The sequence below is a fragment of the Bison bison genome, unplaced genomic scaffold, assembly GCF_000754665.1.
Source record: "Bison bison bison isolate TAMUID 2011002044 unplaced genomic scaffold, Bison_UMD1.0 scf7180017864525, whole genome shotgun sequence".
Lineage (NCBI taxonomy): Eukaryota > Metazoa > Chordata > Mammalia > Artiodactyla > Bovidae > Bison > Bison bison.
In genome coordinates, this window is record NW_011495076.1 from 2639379 (window position 1) to 2659137 (window position 19759).

The 19759-nt window shown below is 44.3% G+C and overlaps 1 protein-coding gene across 2 annotated transcripts in view; it reads left to right on the plus strand.

Moving 5' to 3' along the window:
• EEPD1 (endonuclease/exonuclease/phosphatase family domain containing 1) overlaps positions 1–19759 on the plus strand; it is a 125197-nt gene that overhangs the window by 79647 nt on the left and 25791 nt on the right. For both annotated transcript variants that reach the window (XM_010831150.1, XM_010831149.1), the window contains exon 3: positions 2688–2739. In XM_010831150.1, the coding sequence (XP_010829452.1) occupies positions 2688–2739 (52 nt within the window). The remainder of the gene's footprint in view (positions 1–2687; positions 2740–19759) is intronic.

Sequence of the window (19759 nt, forward strand, 5' to 3'; positions counted from 1 at the left end):
GGATGAGATGGCTGGATGGCATCACTGACTCGATGGACGTGAGTCTGGGTGAACTCCGGGAGTTAGTGATGGACAGGGAGGCCTGGCGTGCTGCGATTCATGGGGTCGCAAAGAGTCGGACATGACTGAGTGACTGAACTGAACTGAACTGAACTGAGGAGTGACCTGTAGCTTTGACCTGCCACCAGACAGAGCAGGCATTTCTACAAATGTGTGTAGCACTGTCCACACCGAGGAAAACACAAAACACACACAGTCATCTCATTGGAGGGCTTTTTTTGTCAGACAGAGAAACTAAAGCTTGACCAGTGATTTTAGCTCTCCATACCAGGAGCAACTTGGTCTGTAAGCCCCTGGGCCCTCATAGGCAGCCAGTAAATAAATATTCCTGAGTGTCCTTCATGTCAGTTATAGACATCACAGATGTAATGAGAAGACCCTGGAACCCCTGGCCTCAAAGAGCTTCCCTGCTAGTGAGAGGAAACAGACAAAAGCAACCTGACAAATCAATGCTTTAGGCTTCCCAGATGGCTCAGTGGTAAAATCCTGCCTGCCAATGCAGGAGACTCGGGTTGGATCGCTGGGTCAGGAAGATCCCCTTGAGGAGGAAGTGGCAACCTGCTCCAGTATTCTTGCCTGGGAAATCCCTTGTACAGAGGAATCCTGGTGGGCTACAACCCATGGGGTCGCAACAGAGTCAGACATGACTTAGTGACTAAACAACAACAACCAGTAAGTACACATAAAAAAAAAAAAATCCAAGGTGACCAGGAATGCTGGTTGGAGAAGTTAACATTTGAACTTAGCCTGGGATGATGTAATTAGATGTACTGGTGTTGTCAAGGTCTTGGGGATGACCTTTCCATGCCAGAGAAACAGCAAAAGCAAACATGTCCAAGAGATGAAGGAAACTCAGTGACTGGAGCAGAGGGAATGCACAGGGTCTTGTCCATTAGCCCTGATGTCTGCTAAATTGGTGGTGGTGGTGGCGGTGGTTTCTTGTAGGCCTTTAACACTTTTATTGCACTTGCTGAACTGCTTTTAGGTAAACCTAGTCATTTGGTTGGGCAGTGCCTGCCTGTCTGTATAGGGAGATTATTAAGAATTCTGTAGGTTGAGGTGAAACTTGTTACAGGCATAACTACCTTTGAGGGAGGTGTGTGGTACAGGTAGGGCCAATTTCTGCCCCAGAGAGCTTGTGCAGATTGGTAGGGGTGCAGTGACCAGTGACCACAAGCAGATTAGCTGGGTGGGGAGGGAGCAGAACGACACCATGGAGAGCTGACCTGCCCCCTAAACAGTCTCACCAAGCTCCCACTTCCTCCTGTGTGCTGGGCCTTCCTGCCCTGGCTGCTTGCTCATTGTGTCCCTAGACACTTCAAAAGCAACTTGTCACAGAAGGGACCTGTTCCCACACATCTGAACTCCCTCATCTCAGCTGCTGGCTGAAGTCTGGGCTCTGGCCCCTAAGCTGGAAACTGGCGAGTTGTATACACTCCAAGCCCTTTCTCTCCTCCGTGGTGCCTCTGTCCCTGGTTGCCTTTCTCCCCAGGCCCCTCCCCTGGCAAGGCTAACCTGGTCCCTCCTAGAGGAAGCCATCTCTGCCCTCGGCAGGCTGGGCTCCTCTCGGCTCCCCAGCCAGTCCACTTGGCACCCTGCTGGTCCTTTCCCTCAGCGTGGCCTCCGGGAGGCTGTGAACTTGTGGGCAAGGAGCAGGTCATAGTCATCAGGTGCTCTTGGCTTCTTGCACCCAGGAGGGCTCCATCCATATGCAGTAACAAATGAGCGGGTGAGCAGGCTGTCTTCATAAGGAGTGATTTTAGTTATTTATTCTCACCAGAGGGACATCAAGGGAAGATTAGTGCTGAACATGGGTAACTGTTTTCTTCTTTATATTCCTCTGAATTTATTGAAGTTGCTTACATAAGCAACTATCAATTGCTTTTAGAAATTTTTGTGGGGAAATGTATGCAACATAAAATTTACTATTTCAGCCATTAATAAGTGTACATTTCACTGACATTAAGCACACTCACTTTGTGTGCAACCGTCGCCAGCATCTCCAGAACATTTTCCCAAACAGAAACTCCGTACCCAATAAGTAATAACTCCCCATTCCCGCCTCCCCCAGCCCTGGGCAGCCACCACTCTACTTTGAGTCTCTTTGGGTGTGACACGTCTAGGGACTTCACGTAAGAAGAATCATACAGTATTTGTCCTTTTGCGTCTGGCTTATTTCACTGAGCATGGTGTCTTCAAGTTTCCTCTATGTTGTAGCAAGTGCCAGAACTTCCTTCTCTTAAGGCTAAATATTTTATCATATGTATGCACTGTATCTTGTTTATCCATTTATCCAATGATGCACATTGTTCTCACCTTTTGGCTGCTGTGAATCATGTTACTGTGAACGTGGGCGTGCAAATATCTGAGTCCCTGTTTTCAACCCTTGTGGGTATATGCCAAGAAGTGGAATTGCTGGATTCTATGGTAAAATCATTTTTACAATTCAGAAACATTTCAGCTAGTTCTGAAATGGTCATTTCAGCTCAAACCAAAGGTCACCTTCAGACTGGGGGTGGTGTAGAAATGCAGGCTGAAATTTCAGACCTTTGTTTTCATGACTTGTCTCATGCTTGGTGACGTGAAATGTTTTGTTTTCAAGTGTGGTTTTACTTTTTTTCTTACAGCATCAAGCTGCTAGCTGTGCAAGAACTACTTGACAGAGAGGCCCTGGAAAAGGTAAATATTTTATTCTTCCTACCCCAGATCCATAAACTTAGAGCAGAGTGCCACACACAGGAAAAACTCCACTTTCTATTGCCAGAGACAGCACTTGCAACAAAGTTGGTCTGTAGTAAACCGTGCAGATTTTTAATCAGAATGCCCCCATATTGCTCATAGGCCATTAACGCTCGCAAACTCTCCCTTGCTTGGCGTTTTCAGAGTTGAGTAAAAGCAGAGGCTCACTTTGCTGTGGGCCAGGCTCTGGAGCAGGCTTTCTGTGCCTGGAAACACCACACACCCGATGCTGCCAGCATGCCAGATTCTGTCCTTCCCTCCATCTCTGCTTGTGTGTGTTTTTGTCTGAGCTTGTGGATGCCAAAATTAAGGCAGCGAGGTGAGGGAACTTGCTCTAATTAGGAAATTTAGCTAAGTGGCAGAGTAAGGATTTGAGGCCCATAGTTTTATTTCTACAACCAGTGTTTTTTCTGTTGAATAGTCAAATTCATGTGTCTGAACTCCTTTGAGGGCTACTTCTGCGGTTTGGGAAACCCCGTCCCACACATGCCCTGGAAGGAGCTGTCAGCGTGTCTCAGTTCTCCACGTTCAAGTCAAGCACTCAGCTGGGGCCTTTTGCCAGTCGTGGGTTCAGTCTGTGTGCTGCGTGGTCCAGGTGCCACCCCGGGGCCTCCCAAGCGGTTCCCTGGGTGGCTCAGGACTCTTGCCGAGTATGTGGCCATGGTCATTAATTAGACTCTCTAAGGGTAATGTAGAAGAAAATGGTTAGCGAGATAAGTGCCCAAATGATATTATTCATATAATTTAAAATATTTTCGTTAGTGGTCAGTCTGCTGGTTGTCACTAAAGCAAATAAAGTCTTTAAGCACAGGCAGCGATGTGTGGGGAGGGAGGTATCTATCTGAACTCTGGCTCTGAATTTCACATCCCTCGAGCCTTATTTGTATTACAGATGGAACAAGGATGGTGCTGCCTGCCTGACCTCAGAGAGATGACATGAGAACCAAATGAGTTAGTGCAGCGGAAGGGCTTCCTAAGTGCCAAAGTTATCGACTCATTAATTCTTAACTACTCCTATCAATTCTTAATCCAGCCATTAAAACATACTAAGTGTACATGAAGATTCTTTGTATATTCTTGAAACTTTTAAAAAGTTACCCCTCCAGAAACAATTTTCTTCTCAGTATTCACTACAGGTATTTGTTTACTCTTCAATTAAAAAAAAATTAGACAAAACTGGTAAACGCATGGCAACCATGTGCTAAGGTGCATCAGCACAATAGAAACACAGGCACCAAAAATATCTATAGCTCTTTAGAGTTGTGTTAATGCCCTTTGTGGAGAGGCCACACAGCCAAGCTGGTGTGGGATACTAACAGCTTGTGGAGTCCAACAGAAAGGGAGCTTATAGGGTGGGGTTTGGAGAGCTGGGCCCAGAGCCACCTCGTCCTTCTTAAGCGGGTTACCTTGAGTTATCAGCCTTCTCTGTGGTTTACTTTCCCGGTCTGTAAAGTGGGACTCTTTATAACCCAAAATTCACAGAAGATTTGAGAAGATCAAGTAGACAGCCTATGTAAAGGACTTAACTCCATACCTGGTGCTCAGTGGTCCCGCAGAGTCAGCTACTGCCCGTGTTGTTTTCCCTTCCTCTTCCTCCTCCCTCCCTCCCTCTTTCTCACCACATATGATGATGGTTTTGTACTGTTCCCCTATCTCCACAAATGAGCAGTAGAAAGACCAATAAGATAGTTTAAATATGCACAGGGGCCAGCTAGGAGCCAAGGTCACTGAGTTTCCTTCTTCCCTCTCTCATTTGTGTGTTCATTCATTCACTCACACTGCAGGCTTTTGTTGAGCTTTCAATATGCAGGGCAAGTAGCAAACATTTCTAGAAAAGTCCAGAAGTGGTCAGTAGACTTGAGCTTGGCAGCCGGTTGTATTGAGTGACACATGGCTTATACCTGGCCTAGTGCTATTTTTTGCAATAAGATCGGTTCAGTTCATGTTAGAATAAGATACATTCCCTAAAGAGCCTTATAAATTACAGATTCTCACCTACCCAGACAAACTAAAGAATCACCAAGGAAAGTTCTCAGTAAACTATAGCAATAGCTTTGCTACTCGGAGTGTGGTCTGCAGACCGACAGTATTGTAAGCATGTTAGAAATGCAGAATCTCAGGCCCCATTGCCTGATTCAGTTTGCATTCTGACAAAACCCCAGGTGGTTCACGTGGACCAAAGTCTAAGAAGTTCTCCTGAGGAGTATCAGTTACTGTCACGATCACTGCTGTTGACTAGTCCAGTTTCATAGAGAACCTCTGAGGTGTCAGCTTTTTGCCTTAGTGGGCAATCAGGCTTGCTTTCTTGCGTCAAAAGAGAAGTAAAACATCAGAAGTCTATTTGTAAGCACTCAGTTTTTATCTCTAGTTTGCCTGCTTTTTCCTTTCATTGAAAAAATAGGCTTAGTTAATTTAATAAGTGGAGCCAGCAAGAATGACCTCAGACACAACATCCGACAAACCTCACACCTCTTTAACTGTCTTTGCAGTTGGGTTTCACGTGGCAACCTGCTTTAGGGTTTTGTAATTACTGAACTCCTTAGATCCTACCACAATGGGGCTGGTCCCTTCCAGACAGTCCCAACAGTGGGAACTTACACATGCCTTTCACTTATAAGATGGAGGCTTTTCTGAAGGAGTCATTTCCCTCACAGCTATTTGTAGGTTAAATTTCATCTGCAAAATATTTAAATTATGTAAAACATAAAAGGCTACAAGCCAGCAGCAGCAGGTTTGTAGCTGCTGCTACAGCTACAAGAATAAGACTTTTAGTGCTTTTTCTTGCTAATGTTAGACAGTGTTGTGATCTTAGCATTTTAGTTCAAAACTAGCAGCCATTTGTCTGATTTGTACTTTCCCTGACTTTAGGTGGAGAGCTTGTCCATTTTAGGAAGTGCCAAGACTTTGTGGGTTTCTACAGAGCTCAGAGGAGCTGTGGGGAGACTGTTGTAGGAGAGTGGGGGTCCCCTTGCAGCCCCGGCTCAGTTTAGCCATTAGACCTGGCAGACTGCCTTCCTCAGAGGCCTGGCCTCTTTCCTTATCCATGTAACAGCTTTCTGTTCCTTTTGTGGATCTTTCCTCTAAAAGTTAAAAGACTTAGGTTTCACAGATGATCCTTGATCACGTTGTGAAGAGAGGAAAATTCTCCTTTTCATGCTCTGTTAATTCTTTCTTTACTCCTTGATCCGGTGATTCTTACTGGTTTTAGGGGCTTCCATGTTTCATCTGAATGGAGAGGAGAGTGGTGAACACCTGCCCAGTGACTGCCATGTGTAGATCAGCAGGTTCCCAGTTTTTACCTCTTCAAACACTTTGTCTTAATTCAAGTGTCATCGTTTGGGATGGAGACTGGGGACATCTGGGAGGTCAAGTCTCTGAATTTCTCTTCTCCATCAACATTGCACAAAGCCATTTCCCAGACAAGTGAAAGTTATTTGTCATTTATTTAAAAAATAAGTTATAGACCAGACAATTAATAATTGCTTCTTGTTCTAAAAATCTGTTAGAACTTTGGAAAGTGTTAGTTGCTCAGTTGTATCTGACTCTTTGCAACCCCATGGCCTGCAGCATACCAGGCTCCTCTGTCCATGGGACTTCCCAGGCAAGAATATTGGAGTGGGTTGCCATTTCTTTCTCCAGGGAATCTTCCTGACCCAGGGATCAAACTCATGTCTTCTACATTGGCAGGCAAATTCTTTATCATTTGAGCATAAGTGTCAGGATATGTGACCTTTCTTTGAAAAAGTGTTCGGGTTTTTGTTTTTTGTCAAATATCCATTAGGTGCCAAAAGCAAGGACTTTCTCTGAGACAGATGTAGGTCTTCCCACCTTCTCTGTTTTCTGTGCTTTAAGAGCAGGATGCTTTTGTTTTTCTGAACTTAAGTCACACAGACTTGTTTCCCAGGCTTTATAGACAGGTCCCATCTAACGCCTTTAAATGTGGCATTGCATGAAAGGAAACAAAAATATTGGTACAGCTTGATTTAGTAAGATCACTTTTCAATGACCCTTTCAAACAGCTTCCTGCAAAGCTGCAAACAATACTTTGGCCGTTCCCTCCAGCTGGAGGTCACCCTCTCCCTGGAAGGGCCAGAGGGCAGGGTACCAGCTGACCCTAAACGAGACCCAACTACACCTGAAGAGCTGTCTGTGAGAGCCAGGTCTCCTGGGGGTTCAGGATGCCCAACTCATAGTTATCGCCTGTCCTACCCCACCTCAGCCCCCATCCTGTTTGCAAAATTGTCTAGGACAAAATGCCTGCCAGTCTCCATGCCTGCTGCTGCGTCTAGACATGTTTCCTAGAATTTCCATTGTGAAGTCCCACTCTTAGTCCAGTTTTCCTGCAGGTAGAGCAGATCATCTCTGTGGCCTCTTATGCTTTCCATGTGAGATGAAGCATGTACATTTCACCAACAAGCCTCAGACTAGAAAAATTGAACTTGGTGTTTGCACACGGTGGCGAAGCAGGGGCTTTTCCAACTGAACCCTGCTGCTGCTGCTGCTAAGTCGCTTCAGTTGTGTCCGACTCTGTGCGACCCCAGAGATGGCAGCCCACCAGGCTCCCCCATCTCTGGGATTCTCCAGGCAAGAACACTGGAGTGGGTTGCCATTTCCTTCTCCAGTGCATGAAAGTGAAAAGTGAAAGTGAAGTCGCTCAGTCGTGTCCGACTCCTCACTACTCCATGGACTGCAGCCCACCAGGATCCTCCGTCCATGGGATTTTCTAGGCAAGAGTACTGGAATGGGGTGCCATCGCTTAGTGGTCAGTAATGTTGGAATTAGAAGTTAGTAGCTTCCTGCATGGAACTCAGCTCAATGTTATGTGGCAGCTTGAATGGGAGGGGATTTGGGGGGAGAATGGATACATGTATATGTATGGCTAAGTCCCCGTCACTGTTCACTTGAAACTATCACAACATTGTTAATTGGCTGTACCCCAAATCAAAATTTTAAAAAAAATTTTTTTAAGTAGTTAGTAGCTTCCTGGAGATTTTCAGAAGGAAACAAGAGGTAAATGATTATCACATAGATTTGTATGAATAAACTAAGGATGCTGAGTGCTTGTATCTCTGATGGTGGTAGGTTATAAATATACACACATCCACATGTGAGTGTGTTTAGTCGCTCAGTCATGTCCAACTCTTTGTGACTGCATGGACTGTAGCCCTCCAGGCTCCTCTATCCATGGGGATTCTCCAGGCAAGAATACTGGAGTGGGTTTCCATGCCCTTCTCCAGGGGATCTTTCCAACCCAGGGATCAAACCCATGTTTCCCGCATTGCAGGCACATATATAAGCTCTAACTTTGTTATTATGCTCTTTTGGAGTGTTTTTCTCTGTGATTTAGACTCCCTGTTAATTTAGTTTGTGCAGCAGTTGAGAGCTTGTGCTGTGCCTAAATCGCACTATATGCCAAGGGAGATAAAATTATAAAAATACACTTGAATGGCACATATGGAATCCCAGAATGTCAGAGCTGAGGGAGACTGTTTAATCCACTGAGTCCAGCCCTGTCATCCATCACTTTGCAGACAGGACACAGAGGTGTTGAAGTGTCCGTCTTGCCTGGGCCCATAGCAGTTGTGTTGGTAGAATCAGGACCTGCCCCGGTGGACTCAGTTCTCGTCCAGTGCTCACTTCAGTGTGACCACTGCCTGTGTTCTCTGGTCTCATTTATCCTGGTCTTCAGCTTCAATGAACTGTATGGGGGCTTCTGTCTCTGCATATTCCAGGACTGGGAGCAGATCCAGACAGTTGGTCCCTGGTCCAGGTGATGAAGAATTTAAACCGAGGTCTTCTAATCCTTGGAGCAAAACAGACATGCACTTGTGCTGTTTGTCTCCACGGGCACTCCTTGGTCCAACATCGAAGACAGAGAACATGGGCTGGAGGTTGGAGGAGAAGGAAGTCGGAGGTTCAGGGTTCAGGATGCAGACACTCTCGGGGGAACATCTGAGCACAGAGGAACTCTCAGTGATGTGAGGGCTACAGAGAGTCGGGGCCACTGCAGAGGAAGGGCCATGAGGAACATGGAAGAGGACAGAGAACGTGCTGCAAACACACCCTCCGTAGGGTCAGTGTCAAAATGAATTGCTTCAAGAATCTTAACATAAAATGTGCCTTTTACAAAACAGTACTCTGTGTGGATTTTAAAATATCAGAGCAAGATTCTTAAGCAACCTGGATTTGTTTTTCTCCCGTGCCTAGTCCTTGCCATTGTTGTTGTTTAGTCACTAAATCATCTCCAACTCTTTTGCCACCCCCTGGACTGTAGCCCGCCAGGACCCTCTGTCCATGTGATTTCTCAGACAAGAATACTGGAGTGGGTTGCCGTTTCCTTCTCCAGGGGATCTTCCCGACCCAGGGATCAAACCCAAATCTCCTGTACTGCAAGAGGATTCTTTATGGCTAAACCACCAAGGAAGCCCATGCATGCATGCACACTCAGTCGCTTCAGTTGTGTCTGACTCTTTGCAACCCCAGGGACTGTAGTCTACCAGGCTTCTTTGACCATGGGATTTTTCAGGCAAGAATACTGGTGGGTTGCCATGCCCTCTAGGGGATCTTCCCAACCCAGGGATTGAACCTGTGTCTTGCATTGCAGGTGGATTCTTTTATCACTGAGCCACCAGGGAAGCCTAGAGAAGCCCATAGTCAGAGCTTCATTTGAATGCCATCTTGAATAATCAGTATTCATGTATCTGTTAGATTTTTTAAGTGGGTTGAGCCAATCAGTGCTTAATTATGGTCAAACTCTTTGTACTCATGTTCCTGGCTAAATCCCTTCCAACAGACAGCTTGCTACTTCCTTGAAGGGCTAATGAGCAGAAATGGGGGCCCCTGTGGAGCTCAGCCTCCCCCTGTTCACTGCTTGGAGTCTAGCTCAGGCCCGCAGGGGCCACTGCAACCAGCTGCTCACCAGCTCTACTTTGCAGACTGCACACTTGGGTCCTGACCCCATTTGGGAAAGGACTCTTGGCTGGAATCCCCTGCAGGCCCCTCAGCTGCCAGAAAATGGAGCATCTTGGTGAATTATGGGCCAGGCTTCACAGTTCATTGAACTCCTTATTTTCTTTATTCTTATTCTTTTAAATTTTCTCCTATTCTTTTAAAACCATCACAATATACCATGTATATTTAGGGGCTCCCACTATCTTTCTCATATTATGAAAAGCTTTTATTTGAAGTGAGCAAAAAGTAAAGTTCACAAATAGGACTTTTAAATTGCTTTTAGCTTTATTAGCTTTCAAAGATAATTAAAGTAAACAATGAGGGATCATTTTAAATGTACTATCACATTGGTGAAGGTTTTTAAACAATAATATGTAATACTGAAGTTGTGATAGCACCAGCCTCCCCGTTCATTGAGGAGGGTGGTGAGAAGGCATTGTCCTTTTGTAAGCTCTGGAGCAGAATATTTCATTGCCTTTGAGATATCCCTACGCTATGACCAAGGTAGGTTTCTGGGAGTGTATCTAGAGGAAATGATCCATAAAAATGTGGAAAAGCATTTGACAGAGTGCTTTATAATTATGAATCATTGCAGGCAGCTCACTGCTCAGCGGGAAGGGTGAGTTTAAACAGTCTATGGTAGGTCTGCCCATGGACTGGTGTGTGGTGGCCATTAAAACTGATAATCATTAAGCTTTGTATAAATTTGATATAATGTTTACAAAAAGGAGGATAAGCAGTTGTGCCTGCTCTAATTACAACTATGTAAAAGAACATGTATGCATTCTTTCAGCCAATTTTTATTAAGTATTTGTGTCAGGCTTTGTGCTGGGCTAGGAGACCCATACAGCTATTACCAAGACTACTATCTTTCCTATCTACCTGTGACTCATGTCAGTGTTGAGGAAAACATTAGCCGTTACACCCATTTCTCTACCTCAGAAATGCTGCAATACCTTCTCTCATTGCAAAATGGTAGCCTAGTAGGAAATGGGTCTCAGAGTGGATGGCTCACCCTTCCCAGGAAGGCATAGTGCTCAAGGTCTGCAGGGAGGGTCCTTCGCGTGGTAAGAAGCCAGTCAGATGTTAGATGAGACTGCATCCCATTGGCACAGAAACAGCATCCCTTGGGTTATCTTTCTGTGATTTATGGCTTGATCCCATATTGGTTATTCTAAGGAGATTATCTGGTTCATAGAATCCCCGTGACCCCATTCTTCACTCCTTTCTTTCTAGCATCATTTTCTTCCCTGGTAACGTGAGACATCTTTAGGGCTCCTGAAATCTGAAATGTGTTGCTATTGTCCTACTTTCCTCTTTGCTGCTGTCCTATTTCTCTTCTTTTATGTAGTCATAGTTATCTTTTTTTTCTTTTTTTGCTGCACCCTGCAGAATGTGGGATCTTAATCCCCTGACCAGGGATTGAACCTATGCTCCTTGCATTGGAAGTGCAGAGTCTTAACCACTGGGCCTCCAGGGAAGTTCCATACTCATAGTTATCCTGAATGTAAATTCCCACCTTACACAACCAGCCTCTATCCCCTTTCAGCTGTCCTTAACCCTTAGGAGCCTAGCCCCTATCCCAGTTAATCTAATAAATCATAGTTTACTCTTACCAACTTCTAACCCAAAGTATTTTTACTAAAAATGTTTTTTACTTTCTATTAAAAATTATTGTGAGATAATTTTATGTTGTACTTAAAAATTATATATGAAATTACCCATTTTTTGGCATATGTACCTATTTCTGTTTCTATCAGTTCCGTTGCTCAGTTGTGTCCGACTCTTTGTGACCCCATGGATTGCAGCACACCAGGCTTCCCTGTCCATCACCAACTTCCAGAGCTTGCTTGCACTCATGTCCATCAAGTCAGTGATGCCATCCAACCATCTTATCCTCTGTTGTCCCCCTCTCCTGCAATCTTTCCCAGCATCAGGGTCTTTTCTAATGAGTCAGTTCTGTTTTTATAATGCATAAATAATGATTTTGTGTTAAAAATATTTTTAAAAATTTTGCAGCCATTTAGATACAGTGCTGTGAATTAAGGAGTGGGAAAAGGAAGGAAATCATTCCTAGAGCTTGTCTTATCCAGGTGAGCTGCATGAACTGGGGAGCCTGAATCAACTGCTGTCTTTTACCTGCGATGGTTGTCCTTGGGGACACTCTCCTTGATGGTTCCATCTCCTTGTCTTCATACTAACATCTTCATTACTTCTTAGCCTCCTAATTGATTCTGGATTTATAGAGCAAAAGAAGAGAAATCATATAATAGCTATCTGGAATGCAAACTTAGGTGGGGGCCAAAACAAGGCCTATAACAAGAGCACAAGGATCATTTCATTCATGCTTGAAAGTCAAAGGGGCCTTGAAAAATCAACCTTCTCCATGCTTTGCTAAGAATCAGTTTATCATCAACTAAAGAGAATTTTGCTGGCCTCATCTGTGGTGTCACTTGCTTTCAGCCTGACAACGTGTTTTTGGTGTTTCTTCTCAGGAATGTCTGCCAGGAACAAATTCTCATAGTTTGTTTGTTTTTAGTCTGGGAGTGTATTTCATCTTCATTTTTGAAAGTTTTTTTTTTTCTGGATATAAAATTCTTCATTGTCAGCACTCTGAATATGTCATTCTGCTGCCTTCTGATCTTCATTGTTTCTGATGAAAATTTAGCTGCTAATCTTGTTAGAAACAGGTGGATTTTGAAAGCTGGCTATATTCCTGGGTACCATGTTTTAATGAAGGGGCTTCCCAGGTGGCACAAGTGGTAAAGAATCCACCTGCCAATTCAGGAGATGTAGGAGTCGTGGGTTCAATCTCTAGTCAGAAAGATCCCCTAGAGAAGGAAATGGCAACCTTCTTATTCTTGCTTGAAAAATCCCATGGACAGAGGAGCCTGGCAGGTTATAGTACATGGGGTTGCAGAGAATCAGACACGACTGAGCCCATACATGCCACATTTTATTTGGGATGGGGTTACAAGTGGCTCATACTTAGTGTTCCAAAGCTCATTCAACTTTAGTGACACAATTTCATTTGTTTGAGGAGACTTCTAAGGCATTATCTACATAAAGTCTAGCAAAAACATTTCATTTGGTTTTGGCAAAGACAGAAATGAAAGTACAGCACATTATGATATTCTAGTAAGACCAGAGACTTCGTAGTAAGAAATATTTGAACTTGATTCTCAAATTATAGGTTATAAAATTAATTGAGTAAGTTATAGCCATCGTTTGTTTCACTATATGTATATGGATGGATGGATGGATGAGTGGGTAGATGGATGAATAAATGGATAGATAGAAGGATATGGATAGATAGATACAGGTATACATACATAGTTGGCAGTAAGACAGCATTATATTGGATTGCTATATAAAATTTTATTTATTGCTATGAGTCATGGTCAGAAATGCTTGAAAATTGATATTCTAGATCATTTTTTTGGCTTGAAAGAAGGGAAGACAGCCTGCTCTAGGATTTTTTTTCCAGCAATGGAAAGGCTCTGCTTACCGTCGGGTATATCCTAAGCACTTTTCCCTCCTGCCTCATTAGCGTCTTAACTCTTTTTTGCTTTTCAACAGTAAGAAAATATGCCCAACTCATTGCATGTAGCCGTTATCTTATACAAACACTCACATAGCCATGATGACAGGAGTTATATGCAATTTCCTATTTTATTTGGCCCACCCTCAAATGCTTCTGTTATCAGGAAATGCTAACCATGAGTTGGTACTGAGAGAACTTTCAATTCACTGTTTTAGAGAATTCTGAGATGTTTTGTGAATGATTCATTCATTCATTTCTTGAGAGCATGACTTTGATTCAGTAATGTGTAAGCCAGTTGGGAATTTTAAATGAAACAGAAGGGCAGGCAAGTGAAACTCTTTGGCTCAGTTGCTAAAAAGATTTATGCTGAATGTTCTCAGTAGGTAAAATCATCCTGATTGAGTTGGTCATTAAGGCCAGCTTTGCCAGAATTAATTCAGTGGAGAGATCTATCAAATTGTTAACTACCCACTTAGAATGAGTGCTTCCTACAGTTGATAAAATATTTTTTGTGAACCTTTGGGAGACATTGAAATGGTGAATTTGGACCTTAACCAGACTCCAAACTTCTGGGAAAGCATCCAGCCCACCTTTAGAGATGTTGATCTATCTTTGTAGAAATTCAGAACAACATACAGATATCCCTTATGAGAATAATCCAAGACCCCTTACTAGATTCTAGACTCATTTCCTCACCACACTCAGTGTTGCCACCCCATTTCTTCTCTTGCCCTGGGTCTGTCCCCACTAACCTTAATGTAGGCTTATTTTCATATGCAGAATTAATTAGTTTGGAAGAAGACAGCCAGAGGAAACAAAGCAGCACCCCATGTATGAGTTACTCTAAAAGTACAAGTGATCAGTCACCAGATTTCAGTGGTCTGTAGAAACACTATGGGGTCACAGAGCATCTTCCTGACACGTCCAGCTCCAGGGATCCAGAGGGACCAGAAGTACTCAGGACTAAAACAAAGTCCCCACCATTTATAAGCTGAAGGGCCGAACCTGGAAGGGAAGGTAACAATTTCTGGGGTTTTGCCTGAATTCCCAAATTTGCACCAGCTCTGAGGTTGAGTGGGGCTGGAGGTGCTAGAGCCTTCCCTCCTGCTTTTTTTATTATGAAATCATGAGACAGGAGTTTTACATTACTGCTCATCTTCTCTATCAGATGTACTTTGTCTCACTCCCTCTCTCCATCTGGCTGAAACCTCTAGTTAGAAAATAAATTGCTGTGTATTGATTGTTCATTTTCTTCCTAATCACCCAGACATCCTTGTTATACACTTAGCTTGCTTTGGCTGTATTTGTGAACAAGAGAGGAAGAAGTAACACTTATTTTTAGCCTTCATGTTAAGATGTGGCAGGGACATTTTTAAATGTCGTTTTGGTGCTTAATTTAGTAACAGCACTTAATAACCTTTTATTTATGAAGAGAAAAGTATATGTGTGTGTGCACTTACACATGTGCTGTATTGATAAAGTTCAAGCCAATTTTAATTGATATTTATAGTATGACTTTCTAGAAAAGTGAAATTTCTAAAAAATGTGAATGCGGAGAGAAAAGTTAAAACATATGCAATTACTACTTGGTCTCTAATTTTTGTCTCAGTGCTTCAATTGTATGGTTACCAGAGTAACCCTCCTGAAATGCAAGTTTGACCCTTTTACTGCCCTGCCTGTAGTTGCTTCATCTGGAAGCCGAGTAGCTTCCAAATCCATTCACGGATGTAGACTTGGATCCTGGCTCAGCCGTTTGCCCTATGGGTGATCTTAACCCCTCTAGCTCTATATTCCTCCTTTCTTGAGCAAGGATACTCCTCCCTCGCAGAGCCATGGTATGGTGGCATCCCATGATGTATGTGAAGAGCCAGCAGTGGTGCTTGGCATGCGGCAAGTGTGCCAGTAAAGGCATCCATCGTTGTGCCTTCAGGGCACGGTCCTGGTGTCCACGTGGCCCCCACCAGGGCGCAGCTTGATCTCTGTGACACTCCCCTGTGTCCTGTTAGCTTTCACTCCACCCACTTCCAGTAATTTAAAGGGAGCCTGGACTGCAAGGAGATCCAACCAGTCCCTTCTGAAGGAGATCAGTCCTGGGTGTTCATTGGAAGGACTGATGCTAAAGCTGAAACTCCAGTACTTTGGCCACCTCATGCGAAGAGTTGACTCATTGGAAAAGACTCTGATGCTGGGAGGGATTGGGGGCAGGAGGAGAAGGGGACGACAGAGGATGAGATGGGCTGGATGGCATCACCGACTCGATGGACGTGAGTCTGGGTAAACTCCGGGAGTTGGTGATGGACAGGGAGGCCTGGTGTGCTGCATTTCATGGGGTCGCAAAGAGTCGGACATGACTGAGCAACTGAACTGAAAAGCCTGTGAAAGTAACATCAGGCAGTTTGGCTAATTTTAATTTCCTTTGGCCAAAGACATGATGAGAAAGGAGGTTAACTGAAAGATAGTTTGTGGGTCTGTCTCTCCATTCCCCCTGTTAGCACAGAAAATTGAGAATCAAGGAGTCTCAGAACATTCTCCAAGATGAAACGCTGTTTCGTGAACTTCCGCCTATAGTTCTTGCTGCCATAAAGTGTCTGGGATTGAAAAATTGTAGGTCTTTCTATCCCTGGCTTGCCACACAGAAAAGATGAATCAAATCTATGTGGTTTGCCCTGAAATAAAATAGGAAATATGCAGGCTTTAGAGACTAGAATTTGGCATAATGCAAATCAAAATAAAATAAGTCATGAATCTATAATACTTTCACCCACAGCTTTGAAGTCTTTATGATTATTGCTCTTGAGGATGGGAGGCTGCATAAACACCATTTAGAATATAGCTGGAGGCTGGCATTTTATAAGAAAAATGGCCACCAGAGCAGTCTCCCTGAGGGTCCATAAGTACTAATTCTGTTTAATGTGACAGTTCCTAAATAACTCTGCATTCTTCACAGAAACACATATAGGAAGTGCTGGAGCCTTGCCGTAGAGTGAGTCTAAGAGAGATCTAGTCTTTAGTGTTTATGGATTGAGAAAATGTATCCTTGGGGTTTTAAAAAATATGTAGGTGTTCGTGTGGGAGGTTAGGGATGGGGTACTGATGTAAGGCGCCAGCTTTGTTCTGCTCCTCCATGCTTTTCTGCGGATTTAAATACCTACGCAGTCGTTTCCCACCCTTTTATGTCGCCTTTCTCCCCCTCTGCCCCTACCCTTTCTCTTGCTGATGAATACAAATGCTGTCAGTAATCAGTTGTGCTGTGGGATGGTTTGTTGGTGCTTAGAGACCGTCCTTCCTCCATCTATACCCATCTTATTCTTTGAGCCTGTTCACTTGAAAATGTCAAAGAGGAAAGAAGACTCGAGAAGAGAAAGAACTGTGGTTGGCTAAGTCACCATGGTTTGTCTTAGGAAGTGTTAACATCTGCTTGATGAAGATGCCTTTTTGCTTTACAAGTAAAATGTTGTAATATATATGGTTGACGTTTCCTGTTGAATTTTTGGTTCAGTGTGTCAGTAGGAAGTACCAACTGAAACTCTATACCATCCACCTTCATTGTTGGTGTGTTTCTCCAGCCATGTAAAAACATTAGGATCTGTGGAATGGCATATTTAGTGCAAGCCATGGCATGACCATCCCAGGGTTTCTGCTGTGACGTGGGGTACATAACTCTGCCTGCAGTTCTCTTGCACACTTCTAAAATAGCTGCAAAAATCCTCCAAAACTCTATTTTCAGAACTGCTTCCACTTAGAATAATTAGTTTCAATCATTACTCACAGGTGTGGTGTCTAATTTGGGACAGAGGACTTATTTTATTTGCCCTAAAACTGTCTTTTTTTTTTTTTAAGCTTCAGTGAGGCTTCTATAGTCCAAAAATTACCAGGCTGTGCAGGTCTCTCCCACGTGCATTATAACCACGTGGAGAGAAGGCTGGGGTAACCCTGTCTAGAGGCAACCTCCCCAGTGCAGTGTTCCTGCTCCCCACCTGATCCAGGGACAGCCCGATGTCACAGCTGTACCTAGACTGCTGCTGCTGCTGCTGCTGCTGCTGCTGCTGCTGCTAAGTCGCTTCAGTTGTGTCCGACTCTGTGCGACCCCATAGACGGCAGCCCACCAGGCTCCCCCGTCCCTGGGATTCTCCAGGCAAGAACACTGGAGTGGGTTGCCATTTCCTTCTCCAATGCAGGAAAGTGAAAAGTGAAAGTGAAGTCGCTCAGTCACGTCCAACCCTCAGCGACCGCATGGACTGCAGCCTTCCAGGCTCCTCCGTCCATGGGATTTTCCAGGCAAGGGTACCGGAGTAGGGTGCCATTGCCTTCTCCGGTACCTAGACTAGCACATGGCATTTATTGAATGAGAGAATGGTTCCTCTGCTTTATCTTAAACATCTAGTCCTTTGCCCAAGTGACTTTTTAAATTATTGACATAAACTATAAAATTAATCGAGTCCACTTGAAAGTGAACAATTCACTGGCATTTAGTAGCTTCACAACTCTGTGCGGCTGCCACCTCGGTGTAGTTCCAAGACATTTTCATCATCCAGAAAAAAAAGACTGGTACCTATTGAGAGGTCAGTCCACCTCCCTCCCTCCCTGGGCACTTGGTGACCACCAGTCTGCTTTGTGTCTCTATAAGTTTGCCTGTTCTGGACATTTCATACAATATTTGGCCTTTTGAATCTGTTTACTTTCCCTCGTATGTTTTCGAGGTTCATTCACGAGGTAGCAGGTATCATTTAAGGGGTCCTACTGCTGCTATTGCTAAGTCACATAATCATGTCTGACTCTCTGCGACCCCATAGATGGCAGCCCACCAGGCTTCCCCATCCCTAGGATTCTCCAGGCAAGAACACTGGAGTGGGTTGCCATTTCCTTCTCCAATGCAGGAAAGTAAAAAGCGAAAGGGAAGTTTGCTCAGTCGTGTCCGGCTCTTAGCGACCCCATGGACTGCAGCCCACCAGGCTCCTCCATCCATGGGGTTTTCCAGGCAAGAGTACTGGAGTGGGTGCCATCGCCTTCTCCGACTTAAGGGGTAGTTCAGTACTATTTCAACATATGGAAATAGCACACTTGTTTATCTGTTCTTCAAGTGGTGGGCACTTGAGTCCTTTCTGTCTTTTAGCTCTGTGAGTAGTGCTGCAGTGAAATTCACATACCAGTTCGTTTTCACTCTTTTGATCCTAGTTGTGCTACCTTCTAGTCGTCTCTCTGATTTGTCCACTGCTCTCCCATTAGCTGGGCTTCTCTGGTAGCTCCACTCCAGTATTCTGGCCTGGAGAATTCCATGGACAGAGGAGCCTGGCAGGCTACAGTCCTATGGGGTCGCAAAGAGTCAGATACGACTGAGCCCCCTTTCACTTTACTTTTCTCCTGTTGTCAGGCCACCTTCATCTCTTGCTGCACTACTTACCTGGTCTGGCCCTTCTCCAGCCTGACTCTACACTGCAGCCCTATGTCCTTGTCAAATGCAGATCTGTTCTTCATGCCCTTCGCTGAGTTTAGGATTGCTAGGAAGGTAGGGAGGAAACTCCTTTCAGGCCCGCAGGGTCCTGCCATGGCCAGGTGTCTAATGATTCCTTTAGGCTTATCTCGACTCTTCTGCCCCTCCCCATCTGGGCTGCAGACACACTGATCTTTCTGTCCTATAAACTCTCCCTGCTCTGCCAACCACAGGCCCTTGGCACGTGCGATCCCTGTTGCCTGGAATGCTTACCTCTCCTCTTTGCCTAATTAATGCCTTCTCATCTTGGAATTCCCAGCACAAGCCTCACTTCTTCAGAGAAGCCTTCCCTGACTCAGTCAAACTCACCTCTACCCCCACTGCTAGCATCATGGAGGCCCACAGGCTCCTAACCATTTCTTTGCAGCACAAGTTCTAGCTGCATTTTTACATTTGGATGATTATTGATTCATAACTGCCTACAGAGACGGAAGGCAACTGTACATGCAGAACCTGGGTTCTGGAGCCAGACTACCTAGGTTCAAATGCTGGCTCTGTCCCTATTGGCGGTGTGATCTTGGGCAAGCTGGTTAACCTCTCTGTGCCTGTGTTTTCTCATCCATTAAACAGGGCCATAATAATACCTACCTTAGAAGGCTGTTGCAAGAATGAAATAAATTCATATGTGTTACATACATGGCCCCGAAATAATCTCAATAGAAGTATAATTAGTATAACTTTTAAAAATAATTTTAAAAAATTTTAATTAAAAAAATAAATAGCTGTACCTACACTGCTATCCCCACACCCCTCATCTCCAGACTGTAAGCTCTGAGGGGCAGGGAACCACAACTCCTTTGCTCCCATTAAAGCTCCAGAGCCCACCTCAAGGTACCCATGTACTTAGTGCTAGTTACATTTTTACTGAACGATTGGATGAATCCATTCTCTTCTTCACCAGAGATGAATATTAACACTATGGTGTCCCATCTCTCCTTCTGTATCTGAGTTTGGGTAGCTCTAGCTTCTGGTGT